Source organism: Siphateles boraxobius, unplaced genomic scaffold (genome assembly GCF_051911475.1).
Source record: "Siphateles boraxobius isolate OS27281-9 unplaced genomic scaffold, OSU_SipBor_1 46, whole genome shotgun sequence".
In the NCBI taxonomy this organism is placed as follows: domain Eukaryota; kingdom Metazoa; phylum Chordata; class Actinopteri; order Cypriniformes; family Leuciscidae; genus Siphateles; species Siphateles boraxobius.
Window position 1 is genome coordinate 6235006 of NW_027509097.1, and position 19774 is coordinate 6254779.

The window sequence follows — 19774 nt, forward strand, 5'->3', positions numbered from 1 at the left end:
GTAATCTCCCAAATTACAAATTTATTTTAATCTCTCGTTTGCCTTTTTCGGCAAGCAAATAATGTTATTGGTATATCCACTTTGATCCGTCTTTATCCTGTCAGCCTTCTTAAACATTCTTGCTGTGATTGATTATTGTAGCCTATATGAAAGCCTATTTTGTAGGCCTATAGACAATGCTTGTTATGCACATTAGAAGAGAAGTTAACTTTATCACTTTTGCTGTTAGGTTCATTTTGAATACATTTTAAGAGGCTCAGCCTGCTTCTAACATCACTTTAATGATATTTATCACCTAATGATATTCTCAAAAGTGTTTGTTTCTTTGTGTAAAACTTTGTTTGCTCTGAGTGCACCTTTAAACTGCACGCCTGTTCAGCAGTACAGCATTCACCCTTTGCAAGTTGGTCCTTTAAACTTGTAAGTGCATGACAAGTTGCACTATATCAATATATTTGTGTGAAGCTAAAAGTCTTGACTGCATTTCTAAAACGGTCTCTAAAACGGTCTCACTCGATCAGTGCTCACGGGACTGAAAGCGTTAATTTTCAGACGTCATCATTCCCGGGGCGGTGACCTTAAAGGTAGGGGTGGGGGCAGATTCTTGCTCCGGGGATGAGTGGGAAATACGCCTCGCTTTCAAGGCAAATAGCCTGTTTTGGATGTAAAAACATAACTTGTTTGTAAGAATCGGGCATTGCTTTTCTTTCAGGACAAATGTATTTTGTAATGGATTGCCCGTGTTTCCTCAAGGTAAATCTGTAGTTCTTTAAGTAAACAACATATTGAAGCGAACGTGTGTTTGTGGTGTTTCTTGTAGCCTATACTGATCTTAGCTCCTCTACTCACATCTGTTCTCGGACACATTGGATTTGTCGAATGCATTGTATCAGCTGCAGCACCCTTTACAAAACGCGTATGTAGGCTACATTGAAAAATAAAAGTTAAAATCGGTTTGAAGTATCAATATTCTGCACATTCTGTACAGTTGCTTCGATGTCTTATAGCTAATTTCGCACGCGTGGGCACGATCGACTCGCGAATCGTCTGCGAAGTATTTTAATTTCCTGAAGTTACCACACGAAACTGGCTACTTTAGTTCGAGTAAGATAGCAAGTCTTGGTTCTTTTTGCAGATCATGTGGAAAGTCCAATATGGTGGAGAGGATCTGATTAAGTATCCAATGTCTATACGACGCAGAGGAAAGGGGCCGCTTTCCTCCTGATCTTTTCCAAGGTCCCGTTCGGTGCAAACATGCAAAAAAGTAGAATAGTTCAATGTGTGTTAAGGAGTTGGGGTATGCTCAAGAGACACGTGCCCTCTCCCCTAATTAACTGAGGCAAAAATGCAATGGTTTGGGTATGACAGCAGATTAAATTTCGTTCGCCTCTCCATCAATTTTCTGTTTAATGTCACTGAGCTCCATTGTGGGAGAAGAGGACGCGTCATCCAGCCATAAATTTGTGATTATAGAGGCTCGAGGAGGCAGTTGACTCTATTCGGACGGATTTGCTCCGTTCCTTCAGATAGATCTTACACAACCAGAAACCAATCAAGTGTCTTTTATATACCATTTAGGCTTTAATATAGTTTTTACCGGACTAGACTATGACTAAGTAGGCTAGTCATGATAAATTAAAAAGCCTCTATTTTTTTCAAAGGCTGTCAAGCTTTGCGCGAGGAAGGGACACTTCAGACGGCTTTTTCTTGATCAAAGATTTGAATCCAGATCACGGGCGCATTTTGCATAAATCAAAATAGTCAATTCTTATTAAAAAAAAAAAATCTGTCTGGATGGACTTCCATTTTTATAGGTAGGTGTTTTCTACTCATCTGATTGTGATTTATTTCAGCCATAAGGACTTTAGCAGAAGTATTGAGAAGATCGTGCTATACATGTTTAGGCTACTCGTAATTGTGTGTGTCCTTTATGCAGAAGGTATATGGGTTATCAGAATAAATAAGCTAATGGCTTACTTCAAGGCTGTTCTTGACATTAAAATACACTTTCATCTCGGATATACACCATTCGATCAAGAATTATTTAGCGGTCAGTAAAAAGACTTTTATATAGGCTAGGCTTTTGAGAAGTCAATCCTTTTTCTAAAACTGGCTTTGAATTCAGTATTTTAATGCCTAAACAATATATTTACTTGTAGCCTTCATTTGATATGGGGATTTTAAAAAGATACGTATGTGTTATATCTCGTAAGATTTTATCACTATTAGGGTAGCCTACAAAAGACACGCCGTTCTGTGTAATATGGGAGAGGGCCTTTTGGCCGGATATTTGATTGTTCTGACTTTTTCATTGTTTGTGCTGGACTCTCAAATAGTTTACTTCCCGCAAAAAAAATCAAATTTCGAATAGATATAAATTATATTAAATTAAATATAATTTATTTTAACTTCTATACTTATTGTTTCCTTTCACATGCTAAATGTTTAACTACATCACTATGGTAGTTTAGGCTGGTTTAAGTAATTCATTCATTCGAATTCAGTAATTTGCATTATTGCTTTGCTCACCAAGGTTACTAGGTCATAGGGTCAAAACAGTATAGCAGTTAAAAGAAACATGTATTGATGGTAGCCTATGATTTCATATTATTTCAGTCTGTTTGGATTGAGCCATTCGTGAAATGTAATACTAGCTATACATTTGTTTATACAATCAAATTAAACTCGGAATGACTCATTTTTGTTCCCATAAAAATCGACATGTAGCCTATCAAAGGGCCTTCAGGCCGGGGGACACTTACGTCGACTGATAACGTGTAAAACATTGAATACATACCTGTGAGAGGACCTATGAAGATCTGACAACCACCAGGCTGTGATAAAAGCATATACTACATAGGCTATACTCGGATCAAAACAGCACCGTGTCTCGTGTCAAATTCGAGTTGGCCACTGACAATCCTTTTTGAAGCATGTGCTGAGCCATTCCTTTAAGGATTTATTTGAATCTTTACATACAGACTCATTATCGCTAATGCAAACAGTAGACTATTATACTGCGTTGTGTGACTACATCTCTCACAAGATTTTTATATAAGGTAGCCTTTTTAATTAAGGTTGCACTACTTTGTTTTAGATTTATGGCAGTAATGAGCAACATAACAGCTCGCATGCAGTCATTCTCTTATGTGAATATATACAACTATTGTAACTCGTATTTTGAACAACTGTATACTACAATACGACGATTACTCTTAGGTATTGCTAATATTATTCACTAATTTCCTAGTAATTAGACCATTCATCCGATTAATATTCTTTAGTCACGTTAAATTTGGGAAATAAGCTTTAAGGAGACATTTTACGAATTATCACAGAATTTAAACTGGGGTATTTATAAGACATTAATGTCATTAATGAAGCACTATGGGGGGTAATTCGTCAGTTTCTTGTTCATTATAAATGGGTCAGTCAATAATTGGTGCATATCAACGGCAAGTATTTACTTTCCCTTCATCTGCGTTGTTTTGTGCTTCTGTTCTAAAGTCCTATAGGGAGAAAAGTTTCTTGAGTTTTTTTTACGGGCGTGAGTAGGCTAAGTGTTTTATTATTATTATTATTATTATTTTAGATTAATTTACCTCTCTATAGTTTGACTTCTCGCATTTACAATAAAACAGGTCGTAATGAGGTATTTGTGCCATTTATGGGGGTGAAGCAGTACTTCCCTTAATTGGACACAGATGCTCTTTTTCTATCGATAACGCCGTTCCCTGGAATTTATAAAGGACAGCTAGTCTGTATTCACCCTTATTGGCAGTTGTTTTTTATCATTCCAAAATTATCCCTCGGCCTGCACTGTCTTAAACCCATAATATTCTTTGCTTGTTAGGGTTGGGTTTACAACCTCTAGCGATTTAGTTTGTATCTTCATCGTTTCAGGTAGAGTTTTGACTTCGGTGTCAGGTCTGTCTAATATTACTTCCTCATATGCGATTGGTAAAATCAACTGTAGCCTACTACGTGTTTCTGCATCGCTGATTTCCTTAGACCTCACTGTTCTTGTAAAGTTCTTGTCATCGATACAAATAACGCTTCGATCAATGACGACGGACCACAAAAAACAAATTTAAACAAAATTATTCCTACGCCTTAAATGGTTATTTATAATGTCAGCGTTTTAAATACAAGTCCTGATACACACCAGTATAATGCACTGGGCCTTCTAAACCGTTTGTCCAAGCCATGTGTGCATGTCCCTGATGCCTGACACTTACCAGAGGCCAAGTCCTTTCACAAGAATTTTGTAATTCTTATGGTTGCAAATGTTCAAAAGTAGCTCCAAATATATCTCACTTGGATATCAAATGCAGAAGCCTAACTTAAATCATCAAAATGAGAGGAGAGGTCACCAAAGCTATCAACCTAATTTAGAGCTAGGTTTAAGAAGCCTGCATGCACTCTCAAATTTTCTATCAAGTTCTGTTAAGGAAATAAATGATTTGATGTTCCCGTATCATTTAAAACCAACGTACAATTTAACACTTCACGTTAGTTAAATGATACAATATTAATAACTTATAGGTTAACACAATAATTAATTAGGCCTTTTCTTTTTTTTCAATACAGCGGATGTTTTAATATCGTGTTTCTCGTGCTATTTTACGAGCAGATCTCCGGCCGGTGAGCGAAATGAATGTCTTGACTGAACATGCTCCGTCCTCGTCACCAGTTATGGAGTGCATTGTCACAATGATTCATCCGACGGACTCGCATAAAATCCCCTAACCTACATGGACGTGTATGCGCATGTAAGCATCGTTTATAGCCTACATTCGAATCAGAGTGGGCTCTAGTATTCAGGCATCCTCTGTCTTATTCTTTTGCCAAAGGCAGACCATGGGGATCTCGCACTATCTAAAACTGGTGTGCAACTTAGGCCTGACAATAACTGCGTCTCTGCGCACCCTTGGCCTATACGCTGGTGACAAACGCCCCGTTCCGGTAGTTTGAATGTGGCTGGAAGATGGAGGGAAAGTGTCAATCAGAGACGCTTCATTGATCACGGACAATGCCGTTCGCAGGACTGGTCTGTTTCGAGAGCAATCAGTCACTCCGCATTAATTATCCCCGCGTCCCACAGTAGGGCAGCTCGCGCTGGCACATGGACAGTGTGTGTCTGTTTGTGTGTGCGTGCGTGAGTGAGTGAAAGAAAAAAGAAAAGAAAAAAAAGTAAGAATGTATGTAAGTGCGCGCGTGGGGAGAGGAGATCGTGTGGTGTCTGTTGTGTGTGTGTGTGTGTGTGTGTGTGACAGAAAGAAACATACACTGAGGTTGTGTTCAGGTATAAATGTAGGCTATATGTATTTAGACGAGGCTGTATGCAAGGAAGAGAGTGCATTTGCTTGTGTGTAAACGTGTGTTTGCATGGGCTGCTTGTGTGTGTGTGTGTGTGTGTGTGTTATCCGTACACCACTAAAAATGCACCCCACCCCCACCTTTCAAGTTACGAAAAGGAGCCAATAAAACCCAACAATAAAAGGGTCTTTCTTGTCACTAAATAAATTAAGTGCCGATATCTGCTTAAAGCGCTGCACCTTTTTGTGTATTGCAGAACGGAATTCTTTATTGCCCCAATGTTATTGCTTTTTTCCAGCATTTTTTTTTTGAGAGAAGGGTCGGTGGTAGGGCATCGCACACACACTCTGTAACACGTACTGTAGAGTTGGTTAACACAATGACTGTGCACTTTGTTATATTAAGAGCTTCTGTGCTTATGGGTCGTTTGCATACTTGATTTCATACTTCTGAGGCGAAAATTTCTGCTGAATCTGATTCACCGTGGCATTTTTCTTTCAGGACTGACCTTATTTCTCTTTCCTTTACAACAAGCCCCACTCCTACAGGATCATAAACAATTTATACATTAATGGAATGATTTATTGAACTGTTGATTATTAATTGATTCCACCACATCGTGGAATGTTTTATCGTTTCATTGAAAATGTTCCAGTAGCCTAATAATCTTTTTTTAGTAAGTAAGTATATTCTCTCTCTCTTTTTTTTTGTTTGGCTTAATGATCAGCCCATTTTTTAATCTAAAATTTTAACTAGACTACATGCAGACCCATATGTAAAATATATAAAATATGAAGCATATGTGGTTTGTAATATAGCACATTATAACTGTTCTCTATATATTGGTAATCATTATAAATGCATATGCTTTTCCCCCCAAATATATTGAGCAAATATTAAAAACGTAATATTCTCTATATCCAATAAGTTAATGGTGGTCGACGCCTCCCCCTTATTTATTTATTTATTATAAATGGATACAAGATTGTAACAAAAAACGTATACACTTTCATGAAATTACAGTTCTTCTGATGGCTTGTCTGAAGTTGTCCTAATAGTTTGTGTGATGGTGCTACGCAGGTTTTGCTGGATGAAAGTTTCATGGGTTGAATTTAAAGAGGTAATGAAGAACGGAATAATTGAAGAGTATAAAAACCATAGAACAAAGCCAAAACAGTACAGTATATATATTTCATTTTTATTTATTTTTTCAGTTTATTGAAAGATAAATATATATACAAAATATATGTATTTTTGAATAATAATGCATTGTGGGCTAATACAAACAACAATAATAATGTCATAATTTCTGTTAATAATCATTTTCCAGTTCACTCACCCAAGGTTTTGCAGAATTGGATTTGTGCAAGAGAGAGAAAAAAGAACGGCATATAATAGTTCGGTTTAGCGTTTAATTGTTAATTTATATTTCACGGTTAGTTTAGAGCTATATAGCTACTTACTGTTATGAAATATCGCCTGAAAGTTATAAGTAGCAGTCAATGTTAAGTTTTTTGTAAAATTTCATCGTAAAAATCCTGAGTAGGCTACGCAGCTAAGCACGCTCGTTTTGGTCGCTTTTGCCTTCATTTCAGCCTTCTCGTGTTTTAGTCTTTTAGATTCCATGTATTAGAATCGTCATGTTGCTGTTGAATTAAGCGATATTAATCCGAGAATCTATACTTTAAATTTAATACAACATGTAATTTCCCCCTTTTTAACGCATTCCCTTTGATTAAGTCACTCTTGACTCTCCTTTAGCTTTGGGGCCAACGAGGTTCGCCTAGGGGAGGCCTTGAAACCGCCCCTCCTTATCTCCTTTCATCATCCAGCTCTGGGCCGCCTTGAAACCGCAAGGCCAGTAATTGCTTTTTTCAGGCAGCCCAGTGCGGACTGGACAGCAGCCAATCAGAGCCTTGTTTACATTTTATGATTGACAGCGCTCTGGCAACACGCCAACCAATCAAGCAATTTTAAGGACGAGGCCCAGGATTTTAACTCTTTGTTTGCCATTGCACCGTAGTTTAGGCTTTAAGTGATTTCCCCTCCTGATGTGATCTGGGTCCAATTTGTTTCTTAACTCCTTAAACCTAGCGTGCAGTGATATGCTTTACATTGAATGATACTGTACTTTCACAAATTGGTTAAAAAATAAAGAGTTTATTTACGTTTGGCTGATGTTAAATTTCTCATTTTATTTTTGTTCAGTTTAATTTGTATTATACTCAACGAGACACACCGGCTATCATTTAAAATAATCAATAGGCTATATAATGGAAACTAATAATTTGTCATGTTTGCAAGGCTTACTGTTCCGCTTGTTAAAAACCTAAAATGTTGTGAATTGCGTTTCTTGTGTAGTTTGAAGTCATTTAAATAAATGCACTCTAGGCTGCATGCGTAACCATGTGGTGGTGCCTCACACTTGAACTAGTCGCAAGACAGGAAAGCTCAAATAAAGCGCCCGCCGTTTTGTTTAGTTGATCCAGCTGACACGCCATTGGCTCAGAGCGCCATCCAATCGGAGCCACTGTTTATCCTGGGGCGCGCTGCACGAGCTTATTGACATGTAGGTATTAGACCAATGGGCGCGACTGCTCCCACAGTCACCTCCCCCTCTTCTCCTTGAGTGGCACTAGCAGATTCAGGAAAGAGCCTCTGACTGCTTGTACGGGGCTCGATTCAGCAGAAGCTCTTACTACTACGGTGCATCTCCGAACTTCTGCACTGCACACGCACTGCAATCAGCAGACTCTAGGATGTAACCATTTCCAAATGTTTTTATTCTGCTTCTGCTCTCTTTTGCGTATTTTTTGTATTATGTTTTTTTTAAATCCATTTATTGTTTTGCCAGGAATAACTTACCAGTAAGTAATTCGTTTATATTGTATTTATATGCGTGCAATAATAAACATTTGCCTTCAAGAGCTGCTCTTACTTTTTGTTTTTTTAAAGAACATCTGGCGTTGTACAAAATTAGCGAATTTGTGTTGCAGGGGGTGAAAGAAAAAGATCCCTTTATTTTCATCCGACTCCGTTGCTTTGTTTGAGCAATGATGATGATAATAATAATCATTATCATTATAATAATAGAAGATTAGTGCAAGACTGAATTTCTGTTTGAATAAAGATGGAATTTTATTTAGAGGGAAGACATTAATGTCTTATCGACTAATAATGTAAAAAATACAAGTGTGAATAATTATACACAATCTTAACAAAAGACTAAATTCGACTTCCATTTGTAAACTGCTATGCAATGGACGTGATGGCAGAAGAACATAAGCGCTTTTACCTTTGTACACTTTACATGTAGAATTAGTATTGCACAGTTGTTTATTAAATTGAAACTGACCATTGCCTGCTAACTAAATTTTATTCTATAGACACGTTTTATTTTGAAATACCATGATTCATACAATTGTCTGGATTTTATTAGAGTTTAAAATGGCATTTCCTAACACTCAAAACCTTCTTTAGGAAACCTGTTCTTTCATGTGCTCCTCCTCACCTCCCATCCGTCCTCCGAGCCAAGTCTAATAGATCTCAGATCCCGATAAACGTTAAAAGTTCGGCTTTAGTTAATAGTGGGAGGTTGCTGCGTTCAAATACTTCATGCTTTAAAATTTCTGCCCAATTTCTTTTCATGATGTTGCAGAAATGATACATGTTTGCTATAAATGTTCTTTGTCAGCGCAAAAATGGTGCACTACATTTAATTCTGTGCCTCAGTGAGCTCATTCTTTTGGTTATTTAGCGAATGCTCATTATTGAGGAAAAAGTTTATTTGAAGCCTAATCTTGTGCACATCAATTCACTCACTCAACTTCTCTCTTTTCAGTTTTTGTGTTTTTAATGAAAGTAGTATTGCTATAGCAGTATGCCAATGCAACCATCCTCACACTCAAAACTGGGAACTTCCAACGTTTTAAGGCCTCATTCAGCAAAACGCTGAAACATCCAACAGACGTTCAACGTTCTGAGCGTCAAATATCTGAAGATACAAGCTAAGTGAGACAAGGAGAGCACCATTCGCGCGAGCTTTTGTAATTCTGTTGAGCAGACTTTCTAATTTTTGCCTTTCAATGTTCAATATCTGGCAAAAGTAGCTACTATATGCAAGCATGTTATGAGGATGTTTTGAAACAAATCTCGCGCATTAGTAACACCCCATGACAATTCTCTCAATGCACCATTTTGCCATGACAAGACTCCATCTGCAACAGGGTAAGATGTTGCTTTTACCCGTGATTTTGGAAACTAGAGGCCAGAGGTGAAATATAGACGCCATCATCCATGTGCTGTTACCCCATGTACAAAAGGTTATAGAAAGCCTGATTCAGACGAACAAAGCAGTTTAATTATGTGGAATGACTGAGAAAAATTAACGAAGAAATTACATTTATAGTTCAATGCATAAATAACCGTTTGCAATTGAAGCAGTCATACCAAACGTCAGCGATTATAGATTTTCTTAATTTTTTTCATCTTGTCTTGTGAAAGACAGAACGACTTGTTTAGCTTTGTCCATCTTAGGCTATACATTTTTACTTAGTTTTCCATATGCGTAAGAATACTGTAAAAATGTATTGATGGCATCTCTCTGAATGGTAGGCTATATAGCATGAAGCGAGTCTTCTGTGTAAAAGTGGAGGTGTGCTGCAAGCTCGCTCAATTGTGGTGAGATGAGAGAGACGAGCGGAGAATTTGTAGTTTAGGCAGCAGTCGCAGCAATGGACGTACAATCCTGGTGTTTCCAATGAAGGATTACCATTACACTTCTGAAGGATACTAACATGATACGATCTTGTGGATTTGCATCACTCATTCGTGAAACTGGTTTGTAATTGAAACTACATTTTATGATTTTTGTGTTGCAGAAAACATGACTGGGACATACTTTTTTGGCCGTCAGAGCCAAAACTGTGCTGAATGCAAGACCTAGCCGAAACTCTTAACGGAATTATAACATCTGGGCGGTGTTTGGTTCGGTTCTCGTGGTTTCCCGCGGTGGATTTCGGATTTAACGTTTTTTTATCGGGATGGAAGGCCGGGATTTCGCTCCTCCGCCGCACCTTTTGGCAGAGCGAGGCGCGCTGGTTCACAGAGCCGCCTCGAGGATCACTCATGCCGGTCACACGACAGTGCAGCATCCCGGTCACTTTCAGCCTGGGAAATATTACACCTCACATATAGCGATGCCTCCACATTCAGGTAAGTGCTTTTGATCCCCTGTTGATAAGTGAATGCTTTTAAAACGTATTTTTTTTATAGCAGAATTAAATTGCCTAACTTCAGAAAAGCGCGTTGACTTGCAGCCTATACTTACTTTTTATTGGGAAATATGGTATTTTTGGAAATAAGCAATTGCTACGGACTCAGTGTTGTCACTTCTGACAGAATTAAAGCGTTTTATTGAACAGTTTACTCGCATAATGTCTGTCATGAGCTGCGAAAAGCTGGTCGTTTCTAGTTGATAGCAGGTCGTAGCCTATCATAAGAAAGCGGACAAGAAAATTACCTTCAACCTTAACTGATAAGTTTTCTAGCTATATAGTAAAATGGAAATAATTTTTTTATGATTTCATTAATATAGTGTTTTGTTAATAACGAACTGTTAGTTTATAGCTGGACTGCCCTCTTTGTTTCGCGCTCATTCAGACATCTAGTTTTCTTTTGACAAAACAAGTTGTTTGGTCATCTATTCTAAAGCCCCATGCTTTTATGTTAATTATTAGGGTGCATCTTTGAGTGGTTTTCTGCTACAGCTGCTTTAAGTTAATAACACAAGCTTTTGTGTGTGTGAGTGTGTCTGCGCTGTGGTTCGAGAGAAGTCTCCCAGATTAGGGTCAGTAGCTCTGTGTGTATGCGTATGTGTGTGTGCTAAAAGAGGCGTCTGTAATACCAGAAAATCCGGTTTCTATATTGAGCGGTGATGTGACGGGGTGCGAATGAGTTGACAGTGCATGCATTAGATTTAACAAGTGTCTTCAGGATTCAGTGTACCTTTGGGATAGAGGTACACTTTGCATTTTGATTAATAATGAGAAATAAGTTCGTATATGAATGCGTCAGTCTGTGAATGCTTCTTTTGTTAGTAATCACTGAGAAAATCTTATGTAGCCAACAAAATTCCGTAACTTTTCATATTGTTGAGATAGACTCTCATAGTTTTGACTGACGTGTTGTTTTTAAGAATGTGCTAAGCAGTTTAGTTATAAACAATTAGTGAAATAAATAAATTCCCGTTGGTTCTGTTTTAGTGTACTTAAATATAGGCCAATATATATTTTTGTTCAGTTTTATATCTCTTAAAAAAAATTTGTTGTTGTAGGCTATCACATTATATATTTTTCGCATGTAATTGGTTGTGTTATTAAGTTCAGCATTTAAAATTTACTTCATTTAAAGTGTAGCCTATTTCGATTTGGGGTTAGCTATTATTTAGACTCAAATTAACTAGCCTATGTTTAGTCGAATTCGCGCTGTTCTCAGCCCAGCTGACATATTTTCAGCCGAATTTGAAATCGATTTATAGCTAACGTTCTCCGTGCTGTGGAATGAAATTTCAGAAGCGAGATCTATCACAGCGCGCGCTGACCCGGATGGTCCCCGGCCCACGGTGAATGAGCGCGGGTACTGGCGGCGTCTTTAGCCGCTGTCTTTCTCTCCGGCCTCCCGCTGCATACCCTCGCACTGCCTTCTTAAAAGCATTTTTATTTGTTCCTTACACAAATAAATTCGTCCTAATACTTCACACAGAGACAAACAACGAAAGTCCACAACTCTATAAAAAATACAGGCTCTTTTACGATAGCTGCTTTCGTGAAAATGTAGCCTGTCGTTATTTTTCATCTCTAATGTATTGAATCGGTTCTTTGTCTCTTTCTTCGACGACTGTCGTCGAGCTGAATGCATTTTAAAAGCCGAACCCCCGTTAGATTGATGGATTTTGTTGTGGTGCTCAGGTCTCGCGTGCACATCAAATGCTGCTCTAGCAGTGCGCGCGGATAATGTGTACAGTAGGATCTCCTTTTCTTCTTTCTTTCCCCTCTCTCTCTCTCTCTTTCTTTTCTTTCCTCATATCCTCAGCAGATGTCTTTAACGTATGCCTCAAGGCGGACGCTAGCTCATGCAATACAGGTGCATCATTTACTTGTAGGCTTATGTCTGTGTGTATGAGGTATGTAGCCTATGTGTGTGCGCTCGTATCAATTTCTTGTTCTTCCGCTGTGGCTTTTTTAATCAACACAGGTGTCTTTTCTGCTCATACAGAATAGATAGTATATTGTAGTATGTGTATTATTTTACATCATATACTGGGGCAAAAGTTATTTATTATTAAGTTTTAGATCTTGCCCTTTTTGTTTGAATGGAATGTAACTAATATATATATATATATATATATATATATATATATATATATATATATATATATATATAAAGCATATTTCCTCCCTTTTGTATATATTATTACATTTTGTCTTCTTCATTTATCAATTATTGAATATATATTCCCATTAGATTAGGGAATTTAGATTATTTCTGACACTCACACTCACAAAGTGAAATCCATTGAGTGTAGACATGCAGCATGGGAGGAATGTGTAAAAGTCCCTCAATGTTTGTGAAATTAAGTAAGAAATGCATTCTTGTATACTCTTTTAGCCAGAGCTACCATTTTCTAACTGTTTAAGTCAGACAAATACTGATAGATTGGTAGATGGATTAAGAGAGAGAATAATATAATTATTCTCAGGTGGAACAAACACCAACCCGCAGTTCAATTAGGTGGCACCCTGTCTGTCTGTCACGGTCATCCATGTGGTTTTTCACCCTCACCCTCGGTATTACAGACAGATATTTTGTAGCTTTGTGCTGTAGCAGTCATGTTTCTGCAAAAGCAGTGGTCTGCCCTGTCAAACCTTGGTCGGCCTTCTTTCATATCACTTCTTCCTCTCTCGCTTCTGTGTGCCCTGAGTCCTGATTTAACAATGCTGTCTGCGCTGCTGTTGATCCTAACCCGTCTCACCCTCCCCGTCCACTCGTTCCTCTGCGGTGCAGCCCTGTTACGCACAGAGGTACTGCTGCCCTCGGGCCATTCGCCTTTGATAGGGCTTGTAGTTTAAATTAGTTGCGTTCCCTTGGATCTAGTTAGTATCTCTTTTTCTTTCTCTCTCACCCTGTCTGTCTCTGCATCATCTCTGACTTACAGCTAATGGATCAGTTTGGGCCTAAATGCTAAATGAATTAGGTCATTTCGGGAATATCCCTAACTTGATTTCTGATTTGGATTGAACGTTTAGTTTCATCCTGAACTTCCGTAATGGCATGCGTTTCTTCCGCTTCTTCAAAATAGGGGGGGGGGGGGGGGGGGGGGGGGGGACTAGTGAATGTGACTAAAAGAGAGAGAGGGAGATGAAGAAAAAGAGTGGCTGAATGTTTCCACCTGGTTGGTAATCTGGCCCAATTACCTCTGCTTGGTAGCACAGAGCCTGGCGTGTTCCATCGCCACTCACTATGCCTGCCAGCTGAGTGCTGTGAGCGAGTGTACGGCACTCTCTATGTGTGTGTGTGATATTCAGCAGAGCTTCGTTGGCAGAAGCGACATCGTTCCCCCCTCCCCTCCACCCCACGGTCTCTTCTTTCACTGTTTGATGTGCCTCAGTAGGCCGAGAGAGTCCCAACGCCCTGGCCCGACTGCACCCATCACCGCTGCCCCTCAAACAATGCATCTGCACGTCATCAATGCCTGCAGAAAACAATTTATTAATATTTGATACGTACACCTTCTTATGTACACCTATAAAAAATGTATTACCTGCTGCAGCACCCTGGAATATCATCACTTTCAATGTCTGTGACTATTGATCAGGACTGCGTTTCCCTAAAGCACAGCCGTGTCGTGAACTTCATGAAGGCCAATATGGCACTTTCCAAAATGTTGAAGCCTGCATTAATCTTAAAAGAATAGTTCACGCAATAAATAATCTGTCATTATTTAGGCTACTCACCTTTATGTCATTCCAAATCTGTATGACTTTCTTTTTTCTGTTGAACACTGAAAAATATGTTTTTGAAAAATGTCTGTTTTTTTGGACCAACTGTATATAAGTAAAATCAATGGGGTCTAATTTTGTTCTGCTCCCCACTTTCATTTTATAGATAAAAAAAAGAGTTGTTCAAAATATCTTGTTTTGTATTCCACAGAAGAAAAACATCAGGGTGAAAAATTGATTATGGAATTAAAATGATAAAACACCGGATATGTAATTTCAAATCTCGCGTTCGTGTACTTACTCAAACGAGTGCGATTGTTTTATGCTGACGAGACATTTACAAACAGTTTGCTATAGATTTAATGCAAATCAGGAGGTTTAAATGCGGAAGTGAGAATAGATATCCCTCCATGCATGGCAACTCAGATCTGCACCTATTACACACCTGACATATGATACGGTGTTTTCACACCAAATCTGAAAATTGTCGCTCTTCCGACTTGGATTTGTGCAACTGATACTTGAGAACTGAAAATGCTCACTGGGAGGGCTTGTAATATGCACACAGACACAATCGCACACAAACACACATAAGCTAACCTTAATAACGGATGCAAGCAAATAAGGGTCAACACACACACACACACACACACACACACACACGCACGCACGCACGCACACACACACACACACACACACACACACACACACACACACACACACACACACACACACACACACACACACACACACACTTCAACTTTTAAACCCTGGGTTCATCTGCTGTGCTTTGGATCAGCACAACAATGAGGCAGTACTCTGGGGCGCCGTGAGCTACAGAGCTCATTTATACAGCTGTCAGACTCTTTCTTTCTTTCTTTCTTTCTTTCTTTCTTTCTTTCTTTCTTTCTTTCTTTCTTTCTTTCTTTCTTTCTTTCTTTCTTTTTTACTTTCTTTCTTTCTTTCTTTCTTTCTTTCTTTCTTTCTTTCTTTCTTTCTTTCTTTCTTTTTTACTTTCTTTCTTTCTTTCTTTCTTTCTTTCTTTCTTTCTTTCTTTCTTTCTTTCTTTCTTTCTCTCTCTCTCTCTCTCTCTCCCTCCTTTTCTCAATCTCCTCCTCTTCCTACTCTGTTTCCTACTGGCTCACATTTTCACAAGAAAACAGCCCTCCTGACTCGTCAACATTGCTGTTTGGATTTCATCAGTTTAACACCCAGCATTTTTTTCTTTTCCATTTTATTATTGTTTTGTTTAGCATGTATATGTGATTCTTTCAGCTATCTCACTCATTTTTACACATTTCCTTAAGGGGGTTACACGTTCTCTGAAATTTGTAAGGGGTTTCTTCAGCGGTTTGAAAATGAGTTTATACTGCAGATTAAAATGCAGTGTATGTTCTGGTTAATTTCACATGAATCAGCAATGCTTAAGTGTCTAATGTTCGTGTGAATAGTTATAAATAATCTCTTAACTGAATCTAAATCAAGGCTGAACAAGGATTTTTTTTTTCTGCTAGTCGGGCCAATATATCAGATTTTACTTGCCATGCCAGCATTTCAACTGGCCTATTATTTTATTTTATTTTTTATTTGACTTTTGTCTAGAAATTAACATTTTATATATTGTTATAGTTTTATAATTTATTTGTATAAGTATTAGAAAATATACTAATATGCATCAAACTATTTATTATGTCTGGAATATATAGGAAAATGGAATGAATAAAGGATAGAATGAGAAAACAAATAAAAAGGAAAAAGGATTGAATAAAAGAAAAACAAAACTCAGAAAGGAATTTGAATGGAGGAACATGAGAAAGGAAAAAGGAAGATAGAAAGAATATATATATGTATGTATTCATTTTTTCTGTATGTGAAAAAAAAACTTCACATAAACACTGGCCCAGGCCAGGAGACTATCTCTTTTGTTGAACCCTGTCAATTTACCATTTTTGTACAGGGTTTGAGCAGAATGCGTTCTTTCTTTCATGTGTACGTGTGTGCGCTTGCATGCTGCTTGCTACATCCTGTGAGCTACTTTTCATTGTGACACCTCGACTGATGGACTCAACCACCACAGCATATTATAACCATGTGGGGAATCTCTCTCTCCTCCCGCACTCTTTCCCTCGCATTGTCTCTTGCACCGCTGTCATTATTAAGTCCAAACTTTGACTAGGCCTGCAGCCAGCTTTTGTAAATGAGAAACAATTTTGGGATTTGGCTTAGAAAATAAAAGCCCTCCACATTGGCTTTGATGTCTGATAGTAGAGAGAAATGACATTTTAAATAGGCTGCAAAAACAAAACCTTGAAAGTACTTCCATTTCTGTGGTGAGGATGTGTGATTGGACAAGGAAACTAGTGACAGTTCTGACTGTGTGCTTGGAGGAACTGGGAAATCCACTTCCTTTTTTTTTGGAATGTGTGTTCTGAATCATACTGTATAATTTCTGTGTTCGTGCATGTGTGTGCATACAGTGATCAATAATCGATCTGTCTGTGTGTCCTCGCCAAGGTCAGATCGTCCCGCCTTGGCACACACAATTGCACACATAATTTCACAGTTGTGCTGAGCTCATCACCATCAGATACTGAGATGATATCAGGCAATATCATCAAGGATTTTATGCTGCAATGGCATCTGACACCTGTATGTACCAGGTGCACGCACACACACACACACACACACACACACACACACACACACACACACACACACACACACACACACACACACACACACACACACACACACACACACACACACACACACACACACACACACATTGTGTTTTATGGGGACTTTCCATTGACATAATAATTTTTATTCTGTACAAAATGTATTCTATCCCCTTACCTACCCCTAAATCTTCCCATCACAGCAAACATTCTGCATTTTTACATTTTCAAAAAAAACATCACTTAGTATGATTTATAAGCTGATTTCCTCATAGGGACCAAAAATGTGCCTAGAATCTAGGCACTAGGAATCTGACTACCTTATTCATGCAGTTATCGTTTAGTGTTTATATGCTTTTCACCATTTTGCATTATTAAACACATTTTTTTCTCATGGTGCATATGACTATTATAAAACGCACAATGTAAATTTAGATTTTTGGGAATCTTGAGCAGTATGTGGCAGTATGTGATCATGCGAGGGTGGGATACCACACAGCAAGACGAGCGCTCCAAATGTATGCAGAGCCTTCATTAAATATACATAAAGCATGCTTTTTAAGGACACGTCGCTTCCACACCAGTAAAGGAAAAAAAGCACAAAACAAAGATTAGCATCAGGAATTCAATATTAATCAGTCTCGAGGGACACTCACACGCTCTCTCTCTCTCTCTCTCTCTCTCTCTCTGTTTTCTTCTCTTTCTCCTCTCTCGTTATAGCGAAGGCTTTAATTCGAGAGGGACTTGTTGCTTTTGAGCCACATGTCTGAATATTTTCATGTTCTCTGATTAAAACAAAACTCCGGTTGACGCGTCGCCTTTGTCTTTGGCCCGTGCTTTGATTGCTTGTTGAGTTTTCCTTGCTCACTTTCATCCCTTCCTAATCGTCTTCCTGAATCTTTTTGTTTGCATTATTATTAATATTTTTTTTTAGGCAAGAACTTGCTTGTTTTTTTTCTTCTCTGTCTCGCTCTCTCCCTGCCTGTCTCTCTGGTTCTGATTAGCGTTTCTCAGACTCAGCAGGAGGTTGGCTAGCTGTGGGGGAAGACAGTGCCGTGACCACCGTGACCACACAGTCATGCCTGAACACGGAGCCAGCCTTCCATGCATCCCATAATAGCCCCTGTTCTATTTCTGGACTCTGGCCTTGCCATTTTTACCCAGAATGCACAGAAAAATGAAGCCTTATTTGACCACATGAATTCTCAGCTTCACTCCTCCCACAAGTAAAATTCTGCGAAGCGAACAACATGTCAAAACATGTGGGTTTCATTCTAATAATCTAAAAGAGTCCTCCTTTTCCACACCACCTTGGCCCCCAAAATGCACTGATTTAACAATAAACTGCTTAAACGAGCATGGCTTGGCTGGCGTGCCTTGTTGTGTATGAGCTGATCTGTGGTCAGGTGTACTGTGTGGTCACAGCCAGCTGAATTAGGACACAAACCTGCTCAGCGGCTATCAGCATGGCAACATAATGACTGTGATTTGGATTGAAGAGGAATGCATGACTACATACAGAGGGGCTGTTGACAAGGGAAAGTGGCATGTCAGTGTGTGGATGTGTGTGTGTGAAAGTCTATAGAGCATGTGTATTAGCCTACCCTTATTATCGGTCTTTTCCCATAAACAGATATCTAGCTTTAAAAACGTATTGGCTAACATCAGTACGCTTGTTTATTTAACTGCTTAATTACCCCCACACACACATATACGTGGGTATTGGTTGCCTGGTGATAATAGCTCTGGGCTGGTGACCCAGACAGGTGTGATCCCAGATAGGGGTGACCCACGAACTGTGCGTTACTGAGAATCATGTTGCCCTTGGGCAGGCCTAACCTAACCCTAACCTGTGCAGCTCCAGGGGATTGTCCCTGTAATTAAAGTACTGTAAACTGCTTTGAAAGAAAAATGTCTGCTTACTGTTAAGTAGCCTAACCAGTTATACAGCTAGTTTCTTTGTGTAATATTTAACAAAAAAAATTTTTTTTTAAAGATGGTGCAGCTTATGGGGGTATGGTACATGAGAGTGTGCGCTGTTATACGTCTCTCCTGAGTTAGAGTTTGCAGGGCAGCAGAATGAGACTTGTGGCTGCTGGTAATCCCTCTACGGGCTCTGAGTTTCTGAGCTTCGCTCTCACACTGAAACTAGCTGGTTTGATGGGGATTACAGGACTTCATCATTCACTGGACCCCAGAATAGAAGTATGGGTGAGGGTTAAAAGAAGGGAAAATGAAGGAAGGAATGAAGGAAGGAAGGAAGGAAGGGGGAAGGAAATGGAAGAAAGAATGGGAAGAAAGTGAGAAAGCAAGGAAGGAATGAAAATAATTAGGAAAGGTGAGGGAAAGGGGGAAAAGGGAGTAAGAAAAGAAAAGGACAATTACAAAGGAAGGAAAAGGAAGGTAAGAAGGAAAGAAAAGTTGGAAAATGTAGGAAAAGGGAATGAAGGAAGGATAGAAGGAGAATACAAATAAAAGGGGGAAAAGTATGAATGCATGAAAGGAAAACAAAATTCAGAAAGGAATTGGAAGATAGAAAAGAAAGAAAGGAAAAAGGAAAAAATAAAGAAAATCATTAGTAAAGGTGGGGCAAAGGAAAGAAGAATTGACAGAAAGAAAGAAAAGGGGAAATAATGAATGAAAAGGAGAAAACTAACAAGGAAACAGGAAGGGATTAAAATTAAGGGAAGAAATGGAAGAAAAGTAGGAAGGATAGGAGGGGAAAAGGAAGGAAGAAAGAAAAGTATAAGGTGGAGCAAAGGAAGGAAGAACTGGTAG

The 19774-nt window shown here is 38.7% G+C and overlaps 1 protein-coding gene across 4 annotated transcripts in view; it reads left to right on the forward strand.

The window, feature by feature from the left end:
* Window positions 1-601: 601 nt before the first annotated feature.
* bahcc1b (BAH domain and coiled-coil containing 1b) overlaps window positions 602-19774 on the forward strand; it is a 106649-nt gene continuing 87476 nt past the window's right edge. For 2 of the 4 annotated variants that reach the window (XM_077200463.1, XM_077200465.1), the window contains exons 1-2: window positions 7974-8186; window positions 10200-10533. In XM_077200463.1, coding sequence (XP_077056578.1) covers window positions 10362-10533 — 172 coding nt within the window. In that variant the 5' untranslated portion in view covers window positions 7974-8186; window positions 10200-10361. Of the gene's footprint in view, window positions 754-1499; window positions 1815-7973; window positions 8187-10199; window positions 10534-19774 lie in introns of those variants that run through there. The other 2 variants (XM_077200466.1, XM_077200464.1) reach the window with 2 other exon arrangements.